Source organism: Phlebotomus papatasi, chromosome 2 (genome assembly GCF_024763615.1).
Source record: "Phlebotomus papatasi isolate M1 chromosome 2, Ppap_2.1, whole genome shotgun sequence".
Lineage (NCBI taxonomy): Eukaryota > Metazoa > Arthropoda > Insecta > Diptera > Psychodidae > Phlebotomus > Phlebotomus papatasi.
Genome location: NC_077223.1, coordinates 63,544,498 through 63,561,715, shown reverse-complemented (window position 1 = coordinate 63,561,715; position 17,218 = coordinate 63,544,498). Strand labels below are relative to the sequence as shown.

Sequence of the window (17,218 nt, the reverse complement as noted above, 5' to 3'; positions counted from 1 at the left end):
GAGTGGGTAGAAATCTTAAATGGGTATCAGAATCCTGAAAGCCAAAATCTCGAACGCCGAAATCCCAAAAGCCAAAATCTCGTATGGTTAAAATCGTGAAAGGGACGAAATTATATGAAGGATAATGAGTAGAATAATTTTGTGAAACACAGAAAATGTCCTTTTGCTGCAATCATGCGCGAATGCGATTGTGGAAGTATCTATGAGGCTTTTAAGAATTCAAAATTTTAGGTATCGGGATTTCTGGGTTTGGGATTTTGGCTTTTGGAATTTTGACTTTTCGAGCTTTTGACTTTTTGGGAATTTAGGTTTCGGAATTTTGGCTTTTCGCGATTCTGGATTTTGGCTTTCGGGATTTTGGCTTTTCGAGATTTTAATCCATTAAGGATTTGGCTATTCGGGATTCTTGCTCTCGGAATTTTTTTTTTCTGCATTTTGACCCATACGGGATTTTGATTTTTCGTAATTTTAATCCATTCGGGATTTTAGCTATACAGGATTTTCGCTTTCGGAATTTTGGAGTTTACGATTTTGCCTTGCGGGATTTTGACGGAGACTTAAAATATTATTTACAATAATAATAATAAAGTGATATTTACAATATAATTTTCGATGTTAATTACAATATCATTTTCACTAATAATTAAATATTAGTCTCTAATACTGGTGGAATATAATGCTATAGTTTTTTTTCTGTGCGACTTTGATATTTTACAGATTCTTAAACGACAATGCCTTGTATTTGGCTCTATGAACTTTTTATCATTACACTTAAATAACTGCTGAACTTTTCGAGTTTCAAATTCGAAATATGTACCTATTATATGAATAATACTTCAAAGTGTCTGATTCTTAAATTAAAATATCTTAGGCCAGTGCTCCAATTATGGACCACTATTGATTTTGTCTATGATTGTGTTGTGGTTTTATTGTGATATATTCGAGTTCTGTCTTTTGAAGAAGTTACATAGTCCATAAAGACTAAAAAGCAGCATTATTTCTCAATTTTTAGATTTTAAGTTAAATATTTTTTTATTACGCCAAAAAAACTTGAAAAACATACACTGAGAGAAATCCGAAAAAGTTAAAATAACATTCCGGAAATGTTAATTTTACCCTGCATTATTGACCCGAAATCAGTGTAAAAATTACCCTTTTTAGGTGTATTAGGGGTTAAATTAACCCTTCTTCATGTTAATTTTACCCTTAAAAAGGTGTAAAATTAACATTAAAAAATGTTGATATATTTTTACACTTAAAAAGCGTTAAAGTTACGAGGAAAAAAAATTAATTGCACTCTCTTTTTTTCTCAGTGTACTGTTTTTTTAAGTTTTCATGATAAACGCAACTTATTAAAAACAATTTCTTAATCCCTCCCTCATTGTGTGAGTTTTTTGCATAAATATTACACTTTTTGAAAAATTAATTTTAAACAATTTAACTTGTAATATTATAATTTAATTGCTATTTTATTAAAAAAAAGCTTTACGATTTTTAATAAGATTGATATAAAAGTTGTTATTATCTTTGTTTTCTTCGGCATAAACGACATTACGTGACAAAGTGTAAGTATTCCAAGATTCAAGTCAAAGTTATGACATATAAAAGTATAAGTTTAAGTTATAAACACAATTGTCTATAGACATTAGATAACTCTCGGAAGTATTTTGAATATCTGGTAGGGTGACCGGAAACTGATGGTCAAGGTGGTCCTTGGTTTTATTAAATTATGATTGTGTTTTCCGTAAATTCCAGTTAAAACTGGTCTTACAATTAAGAAATTGGTTTTGGGTAAAGTAGGTAATCTTAATAAGCAGGGCAACGTACTTTCTGAATAACCGCGTGAGAAACCTACGTCAAGGAGTTTTCCTTTATTAAGATATAGTTTCTTTTAACAATTTTTAGAATTCATCACCACCAAGTTACTAAAATGCTTATAAATTTAGAAGAATAGTGATGCTCAGAATAAAGAAGAAAAAATGTGTTTTAAGATAGAAGCCATTGCCCCTAACAAATTTAAGTGCAGAGAATAAAGTATTGAATATCAATTAGCAATCCTTCAATAATGGAAAAAAAGTATCTTTTTGCCACCCAGTTGGTTATTAATTTGTCACTTTTGGCCTTGTGGAAAAATTTTCATTAAATTTTTCCCTCTACCAGAATCATCCAATAATTCCTGTCTCTATTCCACCCGGCATTCCCATCTCGCTCTCACAATATATAGTAATATTTCTGTATTTATAAAATACATACCATTGTTTCTTGAATTTTTATATCACAACCGTTCTGCTGGTCAAACTGTGTAGATCGTGCAAAGTTTTGTGCTTTTGGGAATGACTATCCTCAATAGTTTAACATTTTTTACTCTTTTACTGAAATTTTGTCTCCAGTGAATAAAAAAAAAAAGATGTAAAATCGTACGCCAATTTTTCTTCACGATCATTTAATCCTGTACCTAAATTCGCAATATGTATTTTTTGCTGAGTATATTCGAGTTTATATGAAACAAGTTCTTTGGAATTCCTTTTACGTGTTTGGTGAATTTTATAAGACGTCTCTTTTTAAAACGGGCTATTTAAAATCAGTGATCTTGTCGGGACTATTCAGTCATTCTGGTAAAATTGACGGGACAACAAGTGAATTATAAAGTGAAGAAAATACAAAATAAGAAAAAAACATAGTTAATGCGTGAAATTGCAAAATATTGACAAAAATTGTCAAAAATCTTAATAAAACAAGATGTTTATTCGATTTGGTCTATCTTCGCATCAAAGGCAATATTTGGTTGGATTTATTGGTAGGTATTTTATTTCGGGAGAAAAAGTGTCAGTAAGGGTTAAAATTCACAAGTTTTGGGAAGTTTTATAAAAAAAAAAAAACAATTTGTTATTCACAAAAATTATCTTCAAGACACTTGGAATTGTTTTTTTTTTGGAAAAATTTGTAAAATCCATTTTATAGATATATCAAGATTTCTGGATGTAAAAGCCTAATTTTAACCCTTATTTGATTAAATTTCTTCTATTTTTCAATATATTTTAAAAGTGATTTTCACTGAGAAAAACGAAAGACATAAAAATATAATTTCGAGTTTAGGAATGTGTTAAATTAAATACTGGTTTATCTTTCACGCAATTTTTTAGAGAGATCATAAAGCAACATTTATGTAAAAACTCCAGACAACTGCACGAATTTTTACCATGAAAGGCTTGCACGTTTTAAACGTTGTAAGCACGAGCGCTTAAATAAATTTTCAGTTTTGTCGTATAAGAATATATTTTCTAGCTTTAATATAAAAAAAAACAATGCAGATCAAGAGCGAACTGATCACGAAAAGCTGGATAATCGATTTCTAGGTTTTACTGTCTCTCGAAATTTTGCAAAAGTAATAATTTTTATTGGTCATTAAGATGAAAAAGTTTAAGATTAGCCTCAAAAACTTTCAAGATAAGAAGCGTAATTAAAATTTAAGCGTAGAAGCCTATTTGAGAATAAGTAAATTTTTGGGTTATCACTAAACCTACCAAAACCCGGTCAAATTGACCGGTTTCAAATTAACACATATTTAAACAATGTCGCTATCAAACTTTATAAATTTCTTAAAATATGCATTTAATATATTTTTCAGATTTTAATTTTTTGCTCTTTTCCGAGACAAAATTGTTGAGTATCCTACCGTACCGCGGTTTGTCATTTCATCGAAAAACGAGCAAAAACGTTCGGTAGGTTTAGTGTTAAAAAGGTTACGGCGTTAATCTGATGTATTTCAATGGTCTAGGCAAGTAATTGTGATTTTGTTAGACTTTTAACGGATTACAAATTAAGGGCAGAATCACATTGACAGTAAAATGCTCACCGTCACCGTCAAAGCCCTCACCGTATTTCGTTAATTTACGCATTTTCATTGCAATTCTTAAGCAAATTCTCAATTACCGTATTGCCTTATCTCATACTCGGTGGCCCTAGGTGAAAATAGTATAAGAAAATTGAATAAATAAAGCGAAAATGCGATAAACGGTGAGCAATAAAACTGTACGAAAAACTGTAGCAAAAAAAACCCTACAGTTTTTTGTTTTGCTTACCGTTTATCGCATTTTTGCTTTATTTATTCAATTTTGTTATACTATTTTCACCTAGTGCCACCGAGTATGAGACAAGGTAATATCGTAATGGAAAATTTGCGTAAGAATTGCAATGAAAATGCGTAAATCAACGAAATACGGTGAGGGCTTTGACGGTGACGGTGAGCATTTTACTGTCAATGTGATTCTGCCCTAAAGGTATAACCTCGTTCCCGAAGTTCACCAATTTCTAAACAGCAAACAGAAGCACTAAATTTTAAGAGTGGTCACCATTTCTTCAAGGAAAAGAAAACACTTGTTATGAAATTATTGAAGTTAAATTGTATAACTAAACTTATTGTCGTATGAAGAAGCTTTTACTTAAAAAAAAAATTAAATTCGGTTTAATAGATTTAGAGATATATTGCATTTTGAAGTTTGAGAATTTGACCCATCAAATTTCCTTCTTTATTGATTCTATTAAGAACTTATACATTATTTTTCAAAATATCTGCTTAGGTTTTTACAATAAAATTTAATCAATTTACACGATGATATTTGGCTTAAAACAACACGCAGTCAGTCGGAGGATGTTGGTTTATGGATGTGAGGGAAAGGAGGAATTACCGAAGACCAAAAGTCGATATCTCTTACCGTTTTAACTCCAGACTGATGACAAATTGATCATTTTTTGTATTAATATATTGCTCTGTCCCTTTCTAAATTATAAATTCGCGCGATAAAATAAGGTCAAGCTGATAGTTAGAACATTATTTCATGATTATAAAGGTAAAGCTGTTAACTTTGACTTTGGTAATTTTTATGAATTTTCCTCCACCCACAAAAACCACCCCCTAGAAGCAAAAGATTTTCACGGTAAATATTAACCCTTATAAACCCTCTATAACTTGAAATAGTTGCTTTTTCGAAAAGACACTTGCAGTGTGTAAAAATGCATAAAATATTACACATCAGAATTACGATTTTAGGCCCATTTTTTAATTTTGCTTTTTGGGCCCAGGAAAAAAAGGCCTAGGCTTCCAAGTTTGTCAGGAAATGTGAGATGTAGGACTAGCTTTTAGATTATATGTTCATGGATGAAATTCATTTAGTAACTTGGGAAAAAATCAACTTTTAAGAAGCTGCAACATTATGAAGGTGCAAAATCTTTCCCTATATAAGATAAAACGGTGATAGTGGGCAAGGGGAATAACATAATCTGTTTATTCTCTCTACATGTTACGTTTGCCGAAAACCGCTTACAAAAATCTATCGTAGATTAAGCTTCTTTAAGTTTGAAACGACAAAAGCTTTTGCAAAAGTTCATGCAGATTGTTAGTATTTTCACGTAAATGTTGCTTAGTAAATACGACCAGTCGATACTGTTATTTAGCTTTAATGTATTCCTAATGAGGGAGTTGCAATAAACGGACTGCAATTAAGATTTACTATAGAGAATCTCAGGTTTTATTGAAAATATGGCATTTTGAATCTTTAAAAAGTTTTCTCAGTGAAAATTTAAGGACCTACTACTATCCCTAATTTTGGCAAATTTTGCAGCTAACTTCTCAACACTGATGTATGGCATTTCTGTGGGATGGGTCTCACCAACAATTCCTCTGCTTATGTCAGAGGAAGACACTCCCCTTCCAATTGGGGCTATAAGCAAAAGACAGGCTTCCCTTATTAGTGCCCTACTCTACATTTCCGGTTTGTTAGGATCTCTTCTATTTGGATGGTTAGCTGATCGTTTAGGCAGAAAATGGTCTCTTTTCCTTGGAACAATTCCCCATGTAATAGCCTATCTACTCATCATTTTTGCTGCTGATATCTACTACCTTTACATCTCCCGATGCCTCAGTGGTTTAGGCTGTGGCGCCTTATTTGTCGCATTGCCAATTTATGTGTCAGAAGTGTCTGAGGACAAGTAAGTGCTGTTCCATGCAATAAATCATTTGAAAAAAAAATCACGGAAGTTATCGGCTCTCTTCCATGTTCTGATATAAAAAAAATTAATTTTCTAAAGTAAAGGCTTTCTCTCTACATCAAAAATGTGAAATTAACATTTCAATTGTGCGGAAGCCTTACTGACAATTCAAAAGCTGTATAACCTTCGAATAAGAAATGGAGAAATTTTCACACAATTGTTAGTAAAAGATATCAAACATGGATTTTCCATATAGAATTTATTATGAGATTTCATTAGTATGATAAATTTAAAAATGGAATAGTTATTGGTGTGACCAAAAATCCCAAATTGAGAATTGTTGCAAAAAATAGCTATGGAAGAATCATATTAAATTTATCATTCTTTGTCTTTTTTTTTGTAGAGTCTATAATTCAATTTGCCAAACAATTAAAAGTAATTTATTTATCTGATGATGTGCAAACATTGGAAGATTTTTAACATTTTTAATTTTGTATAATTTGTGAGCATAATAGAGCGATGTGCTAAAAGTTCAGAGCATGACAATGAATCAGCGTATACCGCTAAGATGAAAGCATCAACTAACAGATGCTTTCATGGAAAATAAAAAGTATATTAACCTCGTGAGAATGAAATAGGTATAATTCTTAAAATTTCCATAGTTTTCTTGCATTTTTTTTCTATTTATTAATTTGATCATTTACAAATTGATTTGACGTCACAATGACATAAATTTGAGTGAGAATTAGACAAAATTAGTTAATAGGAAATTGTTGTTTCACGTCTAATTTTTGTTTTTAAATTAGATATCAGTTTGAGGATATAATTTTTTTTTAATATTTGTTTTTGCTATATTTTGAAGGATATGTCTGAAACTTCCTTGATTTTTTTCCGAATGATTTATTCGATTTCTTATTAAAATTAGGAAAAATGTCTAAATAATAATGTTTCTTGATAGGATTCGGGGAGGTATGGGAGCTATTTTCTGCAATATGGTATCAGTAGGAATTGTTGTAGGACGGGCTTTTGGCAGTTACTTGGACTTTTATGTTGTGCCGTATGGTGTTCTTGGTATCTTAGCCATCTTCATTGTCACCTTTCCCCTCTTCCCTGAGACACCACAGTATTTGCTCCTAAAGCAACGTCCTGAAGCTGCAGAGAAATCCTTGAGATTTTTGAGAGGTGTCACAAGAGATCTCAGTGTTCCATTGCCTCAAGCGGTTAAGGATGAATTTGAGGCTCTTAAGAACTCGCCAACGCTTCATAATCAGAATAATAGAATTAAATTAGAGGATTTAAGTAAGGATTATTGCTATTAATTTATTGATTTCGTATGTTTTTTTTGTAATCTAATTTATCGAATGTTTATGAATGTAGAACCAAAGACCACCCGAAGGGCAATTCTAATAAGTCTAGTCCTCATCTCGGGCAGAAGTTTATGCGGTGTCCTGCCTTTAGACAACTACACCGCTAGTGTTTTGATGGAGGCTGGATCTCATGCTTGGAGTCCAAATCTCTCAGCTCTCATTGTGGGGGTATTTGAGTTGATTGGAAGTAACCTGGCCATTATCTGTGTTGACCGTGCTGGTCGACGAATGAACCTTTTGGTGTCTAGTGGAGGCGCTGCAGTTTCTATTGCCATATTGGGAGGTGTTTTCTTTGCCAAGACTTTCTTTGGGGTAGAATCTGCAGCCAATAGTTGGTTAGCTGTTGTATCTCTGTCGGCTTTTATGACTCTGGCTGCCATTGGAGTTGTAGCAATACCCTTCAGTGTATCAGCGGAAGTTCTACCGCCAAAACTTAGAAGTCCTGTATCTACAACTTTCATGCTCCTCTATTGGGCCATGACTTTCGTGATTGTGGATTTTTTCCTGATATTTGGTGAATACAATGGAATGTACACACCACTTTGGCTTTGCGGTACATGGTGCACCTTTGAGCTGATCTTTGTGTACTTTTACCTGCCAGAAACCAAAGGAAAGAGCTTCGATCAAGTCGAAATGGAGCTGCAGGGCAAGAAGAAGAAAGCTGTCTCACCTTCATAAGAGTTTCCTATGGAAATTCCAACCACTTAATTTACAATTTTAATTGTTATTTGTATATTAATATTTTTAGTATTATATGATAAAAATATTATAATTCGAATATATGTAATATTTTATTAAACGTAATATTTTATATTATCTTTTACCTCTGTTTATCACAATTACAAATACAGAACGTATTTGTGCGAATTGTAGACTAAAACGTTCATTTTGACCCTTTTGTGATCCATTCAGGAAATAAAATATGATACACCTTTGTAAAATAAATATTTTGACTATTTCCTGTTTTATAATTTTCTAATCCCTTTGAAAGTTTATTCAAAGGAATTGACACTTAAGCTTATACTTCGGGAGAGAAAACCACAAAGAGTTAAGTAAATAAAATATTAAGTGCCAAACTCAGGAATACGATTAAGGGAAGACCATTAGGGAAACTAACTGGGGAGGCTACTTTAAGGCAGTGTCGGTTTGCTCGAGACCTAGGGTAAACTGAGGCAGTAGTAAACATGGGGTAGTTGGAAACACTGGTATTTATTTTATACACTTAAGAAATGGTTGACAAAATACAAGTGGTGTAAACATAAAAATTAAATTTTTCAACTACCCCGTGTTTACTACTGCCCCGATATTCCCGATATGTATTTTTAAATACAATTGAAATACTTGATCGTCGAACAAATACTCATAAAAATCACAAAAAATAGTCCAAGTAATCAAAAAATAAATTAAAAAAAATAGTCATTTTTTTTCTAATACTGCGAGGTTTCAATAATTTTGGTCATTTATATGTTAAGTTAGAATTTTAAAATAAAAAAAAAGAAAATAAAATTACACCATACCAGTTAGTCTTTTTTTTGCATATTTTAGGATAATTTTACTGTATTCAATGTCCTTATTAAAAGATAGTAAAGATCCAGGTTTTGGGACGGTTTAATAACAGAGGTAGAGTAAACAAAAGTCGCCCAGAAATATCCTCCGCTCTGTCCCTATAATGCTAAATAAAAGTACAGGATTTGAATATTATCTTCTGGGTCAACCAACCTAGACAATATCGTCACGTTTCGTCTATGCTGATACCTATTCCTTTTAAGTAGGAGCCGAGGGCACACTATGCCGTAAGCAGGTCAACTGAGCGTTCTTAACTGTGTTTTGCTGAGATTTATGATCTTGTTTCTCCAATTGCCGTCTGGTTCCAGGATTAGCTTAGCATGCCTAATATCAGGCCGTTTAGCCTAGTGTACCTTGTACCCATTGACCATCTTCACGTTCAAAAGCACCCCTTGGGAAGTGGTTTGTGGAGTTGACGCCAAATGTCACATTTACTTGCAGATTGATATTGGAACTTTTCTGCACTCGCGGCTCGTATGCCAAATATCTTATGGCCTCTACACATTGGGAGCAATTTTTGTCAAAAATTGCTTTTTTGAAGGAAATTCCCTGCAGCGTTGTAGGGGGAAATGTCAAATTTCTGTCAAAAACGCAATTTTTAACGAAAATTGCTCCCAATGTGTAGACGCCTTTAGGGGCAAGTGGGACATCTACGAATTATAGCAGCTTTGAAATTGGACTTTTTCTCTTCTTTATAAAAATGAGACTGGACCTCCTTATCATGATGTAATTTAGCTCAAAATCATGCCTGGGCTGTCCAGTGATCCGTCACCTATAGTCAAGTGTGCTAATCCGGGCGCTTCGCTATCTGGATCGTTTATAACTAATCCACTTAAAATAATATTTTTATTTTTATTTCTGTAATATTGTCACAACAGTAACATAATATAACTATTCAAGTTTGAGAAAAAGCACAAATAATATTTTTAACCATTAAATAAGTGAGTGTAATTGACTCATTTCAATCTTGTGCCAGCTGGGTTCTTCACTGAAAATTTTCTAGCAGTGATATTCTCGCTAATGACAGCTGGTTGATTGAAAACATTTATTGTTTTTTCCCTGTGAAAAAAGTATTTTAAATCCAAAAGTTTAAATAAATGTGAATTAGCGAAAATACGACCCAATAATTGCATGCTGACTTATTTCAGTATTATCATTATTTTACAAATATTCTTTAATATTTTTGATAATTTTTTTTATATTATGTTTCTGAATGAAACAGTAAATAATTCTGTGGATTTAGAAGAAGTAAAAAAGAATTTCATCAGTCCAGAAACAAGCGTTTAAGTAGCACTCTTCGGAAAACGATCCAGTTACCCCACCTGACTATACTGACTCCCTCGGTAGCATGAACAAAGGCATAATGCGCATAAGTAGCATAATTTTTATTTTCTGGAAAATGGAGTACTTTTCTAGCATTGTCAGTTTCGATGTAAATCCTATATTAAATGTAAAATATAAGCTCTGCATAATTTTCCTAAAGAGTACAGTGTTCCAGGAGAAATGTAAACGTCAAATTCAATCTTTTAAAAGTGTTCATTACTACCCCAGTTCCCGTAATGTAGAATTTAGATTACTTGTGTCGTTAATTGGAGTTATTTCACAATTTTATATACTTTAGAATGTTTGATGATGTACTTGTGATAGATATTTTCTTTATCTTTTTTACGACACTATACTGTGGTAAAGTGGATTAGGTGAAATGAATAAAATTCGCAAAATGCTCGAATTCGCCAACAATTGTTCTTTTATTTTGAGATTGATTTATATTTGTATATTTTTGAGATAATTTTTCGACGGACTTATTTTTAGAATTCCTGCGAATTTAGAAGATTTACTAATTGTGGGTCTTAAAGATCAGCGTTCGATATCTCTAACCGTTCAGCTTATAGGTTTATTTAAATGTTTATTTAAAAAATCAGACTATAGTTTATTAAGTGTGTGTATCAAGAATCCTCTCTTTTCACAGAGTGTGTGCACAAAATAATATTTCATTATAATCTTTATACTATCAATCATATTTCATTTTTTTTACCTAGTGCTTCATTGTCAAGTTTGCGGGCTATTACATTACAATTTTTCTTATCTAGTCTCAGAGTTTTGCTAGATTTTGTGCTCTAAAGACGTGAATTAAGAATAAGAAGATGAAGAAAATATCTGTGGATCGTGGAAAGGTGATACAAATTATTGCAGCAGCTTCTGGTAAAAGACTCAAACGCAAAGTGATTATGTGATTTTAATTTTTTTTCTGTATTTCCATTTTATCTGTGATTTTAAGCCAATTTATTGAGTATTCTGTTCGGTTTTGTACTTGGATGGACTTCTCCGGCAATCATTTTTCTTCAATCGGAGGATTCACCGTTAGAGAGTGGTCCTATTTCTATAAATGATGCTTCCCTTATGACATCATTGCTGTCTGTTGGTGCTGTATTGGGATGTGTATTTGCAGGATGGCTAGCAAATGCCGTTGGAAGAAAAATTAGTCTTCAAATACTAATTTTGCCCCAACTCTGTGCTTTTATACTGATAGCAACGGCTAAAACTGTTACATATCTCCATATTTCACGCGTTCTAAGTGGATTTTCTGCTGGTGCTTGTGTCGTTGTGTTCCCTATATTCATCTCAGAAATTGCTGACAAGAGGTAAAGAAGATTTGTAGGAGTGGCTTACAGATGAATTAGTAAGCAACTCTTTCAATTTTACTTTTTTGAGTGTATAATGCAGTAGACTTTACTCACGTTACTGTATAGAATTTCTTTTTCTGCAGCTTGAGAAGTGTCATTGGAAATTTCCTGGGGTTAGGCTTTAATTTTGGATGTCTCGTGGGAAAAATTCTAACATCTTATGCTGGTTACTATGCTACACCAATTGTTGCCATTGTCATCATTGGGAGTTTTTTGGCGATATTTACCTACCTTCCAGATACTCCACAATATTTTTTGCTACGAAATCGCGAAGAAGCTGCTCAGAACTCCCTCAAGTTTTATAGGGGAGTTCACAGAAAGGAGCAAATGACTCAGAAAGTTGCTGAAGAATTTGCTGAATTGAAGGCATCTCCAAGTTTGACAAATCAGAAGATATCATTGTCTCGTGACGATTTTAGTAAGACTTTAGAAATTTCTTTGTTGATGAATTTTTAATGATCAAAATAGTTCAGGATCATTAAGAAAAAAATTCATTAACAAAAATTATTTTGCATTCTTTTTGAAATTCTTTTTCAATCTTAAAAGAATCTCTTATTTGTTTTTAGAGGGAGCATCTACATTCCTTGCAATTGTTATCACTTTTGTCCTCAGTGCGAATCAGAACTTCACCGGGAGTCGTATTCTCATAGCCTACACACAATCCCTGTTCAGGGAATCAGGATCTCGAATGGATGAAGCTGCAATGGACCTTACTGTTACAGTAATTCAAGTGATAACTGCTATTGCGTGCATACCAATTATCAAAATGTTTGGTTCTAGAAATCCTCTTCTTTGGTTTTATCTAATATCCGGAATTTTCCTCATGATTGCTGGTATTCATTACAATCTCCATGAAAATGGAGTTGATATGAGTGACTATGCATGGTTAATTATCATATCATTTGCAGTTTCTATTGCAATTCCCGGAACGGGTATTGTTTCAATTTCATTTGTGCTTCCGACTGAAATTCTTCCACCTAAAATTCGGGGTAGTGTTATTAGTGGACTATTGCTCTTTTCCTGGATTTTAGCTATTGTTTTAGTGCAGTTTTATTTTCAATTGGCAGAATTCTGGGGACATTCAGTATGGATGTATATATTTTCCATTTGGTGTCTTTTAAATGTGATATTTTCGTATTTTTTCATACCAGAAACAAAAGGGAAGAACTTTGATGAGGTTGTTGTACTGTTAAATGAAAGAGTACCCAGGAAGTTTAAGAAAAATATGCCTGTGTCAAAGGATATTACTAGCTAGTGGAAAAAATAGAAAATTATGAAAATAAATTTTGTATCATACTCAAATACCTCAAATGTACTCAATGATATATTTTACATCATAAAAAATAAATCAAGACTTCATAACACTTTTTTGCAGTTTGTTACTGAAAATAAAAAAAAAACTGTTGAATTCTTATACGTTCAATATTCAAAATGATTTTAGGACTTGGAAGAATACTACGAAAAGGATAGACCAAATTAATAATCTGAAAATTCTTTTGCTGTAAAATGACTTGTTCTTTAAATAGTATGCACTTAAGGTGATTACACATTTGAGTTGATTTCTTCAAAAATTATTTCAAAAACTTTTGAAAGAAAAACGTATTTTTGAAGGAATTGTCGAAAAAAATGCTTCGTTATTTGGTTTATTTTCCATCACATTTTTTTTGACAGATTGCTATCATTCCTAAGTCTTTTGCTCTTCTGACTGTTTTTCACGAAAATTTGTTGTTTCTCTATACTGAAGAAAAAGTGAGAAAATCGTTTGGTGAAGTTCCTTGGGATATTATTCAGTGAATTTTTTGTGGCAAATTTTCCAAAAATGCCAATAAAGAGTTTTATCTGGAGATGTTGGTCCAGATAAAATCCAATCTAGTTTTGAAAGAATATTTCCTCGTAATTTTCTCTAAGAACTGTAACTTTGTAACTTTGTATTCCTGAGGTGGAGAACTAAGCCACTACTAAAGAACACCTTATGAATACACAGTTGCAATGATTTCCGTCAATTTATAGAAAACATTCTGAGGATATGTTCTTTCAAATCTAGATTGAATTTTATCGGGATCGATATATCCAGAAAAACACTCTTGGTTAACATTTTCGGAAAATTTGCAACAAAAATTCACTTAAAACTATCCCAAGCAACTTCACTAAACGTTTTTCTTACTTTCTTCAGCAGAAGACAACAAATCGTAAAAAACAATCTCGAATCGTGATGATTTTCCTTCAAAAATTCTGTCAAAAATGACTGATGAATTTTGTTCCAATATGTAGCGGGTAATTTCTTTCAAAAATTTTTGATGGAAATTATCTCGAATTGGATATGATTTTTGAAAGAAATTGCCTACACATTGGACAAATTTTCTTCAAAAATCAACTTTTTGTCAAAAATTCATACCAATAATGTAGGTAAATTTTTGAAGCACACTTCTCTAAGCTCATTTTTGACAGAAATTTCTCGTAATGTGTGGACACCTTAAGCTACGTCACTGATTGGGCGAAGTTCAAACTTGCTTATAGGCACCTTTTCTGCATAAAAGATCTTGTTAATAATTCGATTTTTTGTTTGTGTTTTTGTTGTGAATGGAAAATTATCATGGTTTGTGAGAACTCTACTGTTCTCAAGTGCTTCGACTTTTCTTTGCATTGGTTCCTATCACGACTGTTTTGTGGTGTAGCGCACGGCGAGGACTGTCGAAAACAGTCCAGACAGAAACCAACGTTAAAAAAAGTATAAAGCAGAAGCATTTGGGTTGGGAATAGTGAAGTTCTAAAAAACATGTTCATTTTTCATTGGAATAGTACCATAATATTCCTATTATGGTACTATTATTCCTAATAATTATTCCTATTGGGGGGAAATGATATTTTTAACCCTTTAAAAACGATTGGGTCACCGGTGACACAAAAAATGCATTTTTTTCTACGGTGATCTAAAGTTCCGTTTTACTCTAAAAAGTCATATTTTTCTTCCAGTATTTCGCACTTTATTTGGTACTAAATTAGCAGCTGAGCCAAATTTTGGACAGCTTTCAATATCATATATTTATATGTACTTTTTCGGTTTATAAAATATTATAAATTCCTATTTTTTTAATTTTCTTAGTTGTAAATGTCAAAGAAACAAAAGAGGGTTTTCTTTAAGATGCTTTAGCAAAATGCATGAAAGAGCTTTCAAAGAATTTTCATGAAAAATTCATGAAAGAGTCTTCTGATAACTTGATGTCCGAACTTTTACACAAAGTAATATCTATACATAATTTTATTCAATTTTCAATTCTAAGTGTATTTGGAATTATTTTGAAGAAAACAAATATGGTAAATTACTTTTTAAAGCTTCGAACTACTCTCGCAAAAGACATAAAAAATGTTTCAATTTGTATTAGAAATATTACATGTCAAATTTAGTGTTTTAAGGTCTTATGCAACATGTCCGAAATTTGGTACAAGTCCCCTACCTCCTTTTTAAATAATTTTTTCATGAGATGAACGAGAAATTTAGAACTCCCAGCTGTTTATCTCATCATAGAAGATTATGAGAAGGGTAGTATAAGACTTGATTAATAAGAGATTTAAAGTCAGTGAAAAAGCACATAACTTTAGGCGATATCTATGTGTAAGCTATTAAACACTTAATATTGTTTACGCGATTGTATCTTGTAGAAATCTTTTCTTGTATTCATCCTTTTATTTACGTGAAAATAAAGAAATACCCGAGAAAAGGAAAAGATAAGTTGTGGTAATAACGGTCCAAGAGAAGGTTGACTTTAGGGATAAAAATTTAAGTTTTTATGCTAAATTGACTAGACTCTAGACTCTGTATCTAAATCAAACACTCAAGTGTATTTTTTAAACTTAATTTTTTATGGGATTCATTACCAATAACCTGTAAAAAATCCTTTTTCAATAGTATGGCTCTTGTTAAGATCAAATAAAGAAATGCATGTTCAAATAGATAAATAAAATCAGATTCTTCCTCTATCTGTTGAATGATACCGTGAAAGAAAGGGATTAATTTTCTTATTTAAAGCTTTAGTAAATAGTTAAACTTTTTGATTGTTATCCATAAGTGTCGGAATGTTAGTAGAATCAACCAGAAAAAGACAACAAAAATTACTGTAAAATTATTTTAGAAAATAAAAGTAAATAAATTGTCACGGGCTGTATAAATATTTTATTGTATAATATTAATAGCAACTTCATCATATTCATATCAAATATATATTTGACGATTATGGGGCACTATAGGAGCTATGATGACTTTTCATATTTTGTATGTACCACCTCTAAATTTAAAAGAAGTTGTTGGGTACATAAAAGATAATTTCATATCACTCTCGCTATTTTTTTTGGCTAGACTAACTCGACGATGGCAAATTGTGTGCTAAAAAATGTTACTATCAGGATTATTCTTGAGGTGTTTAGTATCTTGTTGACAATTGTTTCTATAATTATCAGTCTTTCTGTGATATTCGAACCGAGAGGATCTCATGATATAGTCGACAAGAGTACAAATTGCGAATAGAAATGTTTCTGAAGCGTTATGAGTTCAGTGGGAGAATTCTGCAAAATGTTGCTGCAATTTCAAGTAATTTGTGTGATATGCTAAAAAGTGATTTACAATTTTCTGTGAATGATTTTTATTTTTCGCAGTAAATCTTGTTCAAGTTGTATCTGGAATTGCATTGGGATGGAGTTCACCAATTTTTCCACTTCTTATCTCAGAAGATACACCTCTTGCAGATGGTCCTATAAGTGTTGATGAAGCTTCTAGGATAACTGCCATTTTCTATTTAAGTGGTTGTGTTGGATCAATTATTTTTGGTCGTTTAGCCGACTATATTGGGAGAAAATGGACCATAATTCTTGGAGCAATTCCGCAAATTTGTGCAAATATCTTGATTATTTTGGCCAAAAATGGTACTCATCTACTCATCTCAAGGGCTCTCAGTGGTGTTGCAAGCAGTGCCCATTTTATTCTTGTACCGGTGTTTCTGTCAGAAATTGCAGAAACCAAGTGAGTTTTTTTTTGGGGAACATTTTGATAAGACTGTAGTTGAGTTTTGTGTTGACTTTGAAGTAGTCTACAGATTATCTAATGCATTACAATTGATATTGATATTGAGACAAAGATAGATAAGAAAATCATGGCGTGTCAATAGCATAGGGGTAGTCAAGTGGACAGCACTTGTTGTGGTGCTCGTTCTCAAAATCTTGACTTAAAATGCTATGCTTTAAAAATTGATTTCACTTTATTTGTTTGAATATAAAGCTATTTAGCATTACGAATTATATGTATAACATAGTGCTCACTAATTCTAGCATTCTGTATGGTCTTATTCACTTCATCATATATCTTATTACTCGAATTTTGGCGGAATAGAAATATATGTACATTACATACTGTCGCGTCGTTAGGATCGGCGATTTTCTTAACATACTCGTCGCATAAATCGGCAATTATTGTACAGTTTGTGTATTGTAATGTTGTTACAAGAATTGCTGGGGTTATGTGGAAGTTACGATAATTGTTGATCTAAGCAACGGTATTCCCATTGACTTGTTCACAACTGATTCATAAATCACATTAACCCTTTAACCGTGCTATCACACTAG

General features: G+C 32.2%; 4 protein-coding genes across 5 annotated transcripts in view; all 4 read left to right on the top strand.

Annotated features, from left to right (window-relative positions):
* Nucleotides 1-17,218, top strand: part of LOC129802643 (uncharacterized) — a 78,570-nt gene that overhangs the window by 6,987 nt on the left and 54,365 nt on the right. Inside the window, exon 2 of one of the 2 annotated variants that reach the window (XM_055848618.1) lies at nucleotides 1,331-1,555. The exons of the other annotated variant lie outside the window; for it this stretch is intronic. The gene's annotated coding sequence lies outside the window, so the exon portion shown is untranslated. The remainder of the gene's footprint in view (nucleotides 1-1,330; nucleotides 1,556-17,218) is intronic. 2 annotated transcript variants of the gene reach the window in all.
* Nucleotides 2,274-8,294, top strand: LOC129802645 (facilitated trehalose transporter Tret1-like). Its single transcript, XM_055848621.1, has 4 exons — nucleotides 2,274-2,797; nucleotides 5,622-5,988; nucleotides 6,947-7,287; nucleotides 7,366-8,294. The coding sequence occupies exons 1-4, from the start codon at nucleotides 2,740-2,742 to the stop codon at nucleotides 8,031-8,033; spliced, it is 1,434 nt and encodes a 477-aa protein (XP_055704596.1). The 5' UTR covers nucleotides 2,274-2,739; the 3' UTR covers nucleotides 8,034-8,294.
* On the top strand, nucleotides 10,996-12,969 carry LOC129802644 (facilitated trehalose transporter Tret1-like). The gene is made up of 4 exons (XM_055848620.1): nucleotides 10,996-11,123; nucleotides 11,200-11,563; nucleotides 11,689-12,023; nucleotides 12,172-12,969. Exons 1-4 carry the CDS (start codon nucleotides 11,066-11,068, stop codon nucleotides 12,858-12,860), a joined length of 1,446 nt encoding a protein of 481 aa, XP_055704595.1. The 5' UTR covers nucleotides 10,996-11,065; the 3' UTR covers nucleotides 12,861-12,969.
* LOC129802654 (facilitated trehalose transporter Tret1-like) lies at nucleotides 16,009-16,711 on the top strand. The gene is made up of 2 exons (XM_055848637.1): nucleotides 16,009-16,190; nucleotides 16,256-16,711. The coding sequence occupies exons 1-2, from the start codon at nucleotides 16,130-16,132 to the stop codon at nucleotides 16,621-16,623; spliced, it is 429 nt and encodes a 142-aa protein (XP_055704612.1). The 5' UTR covers nucleotides 16,009-16,129; the 3' UTR covers nucleotides 16,624-16,711.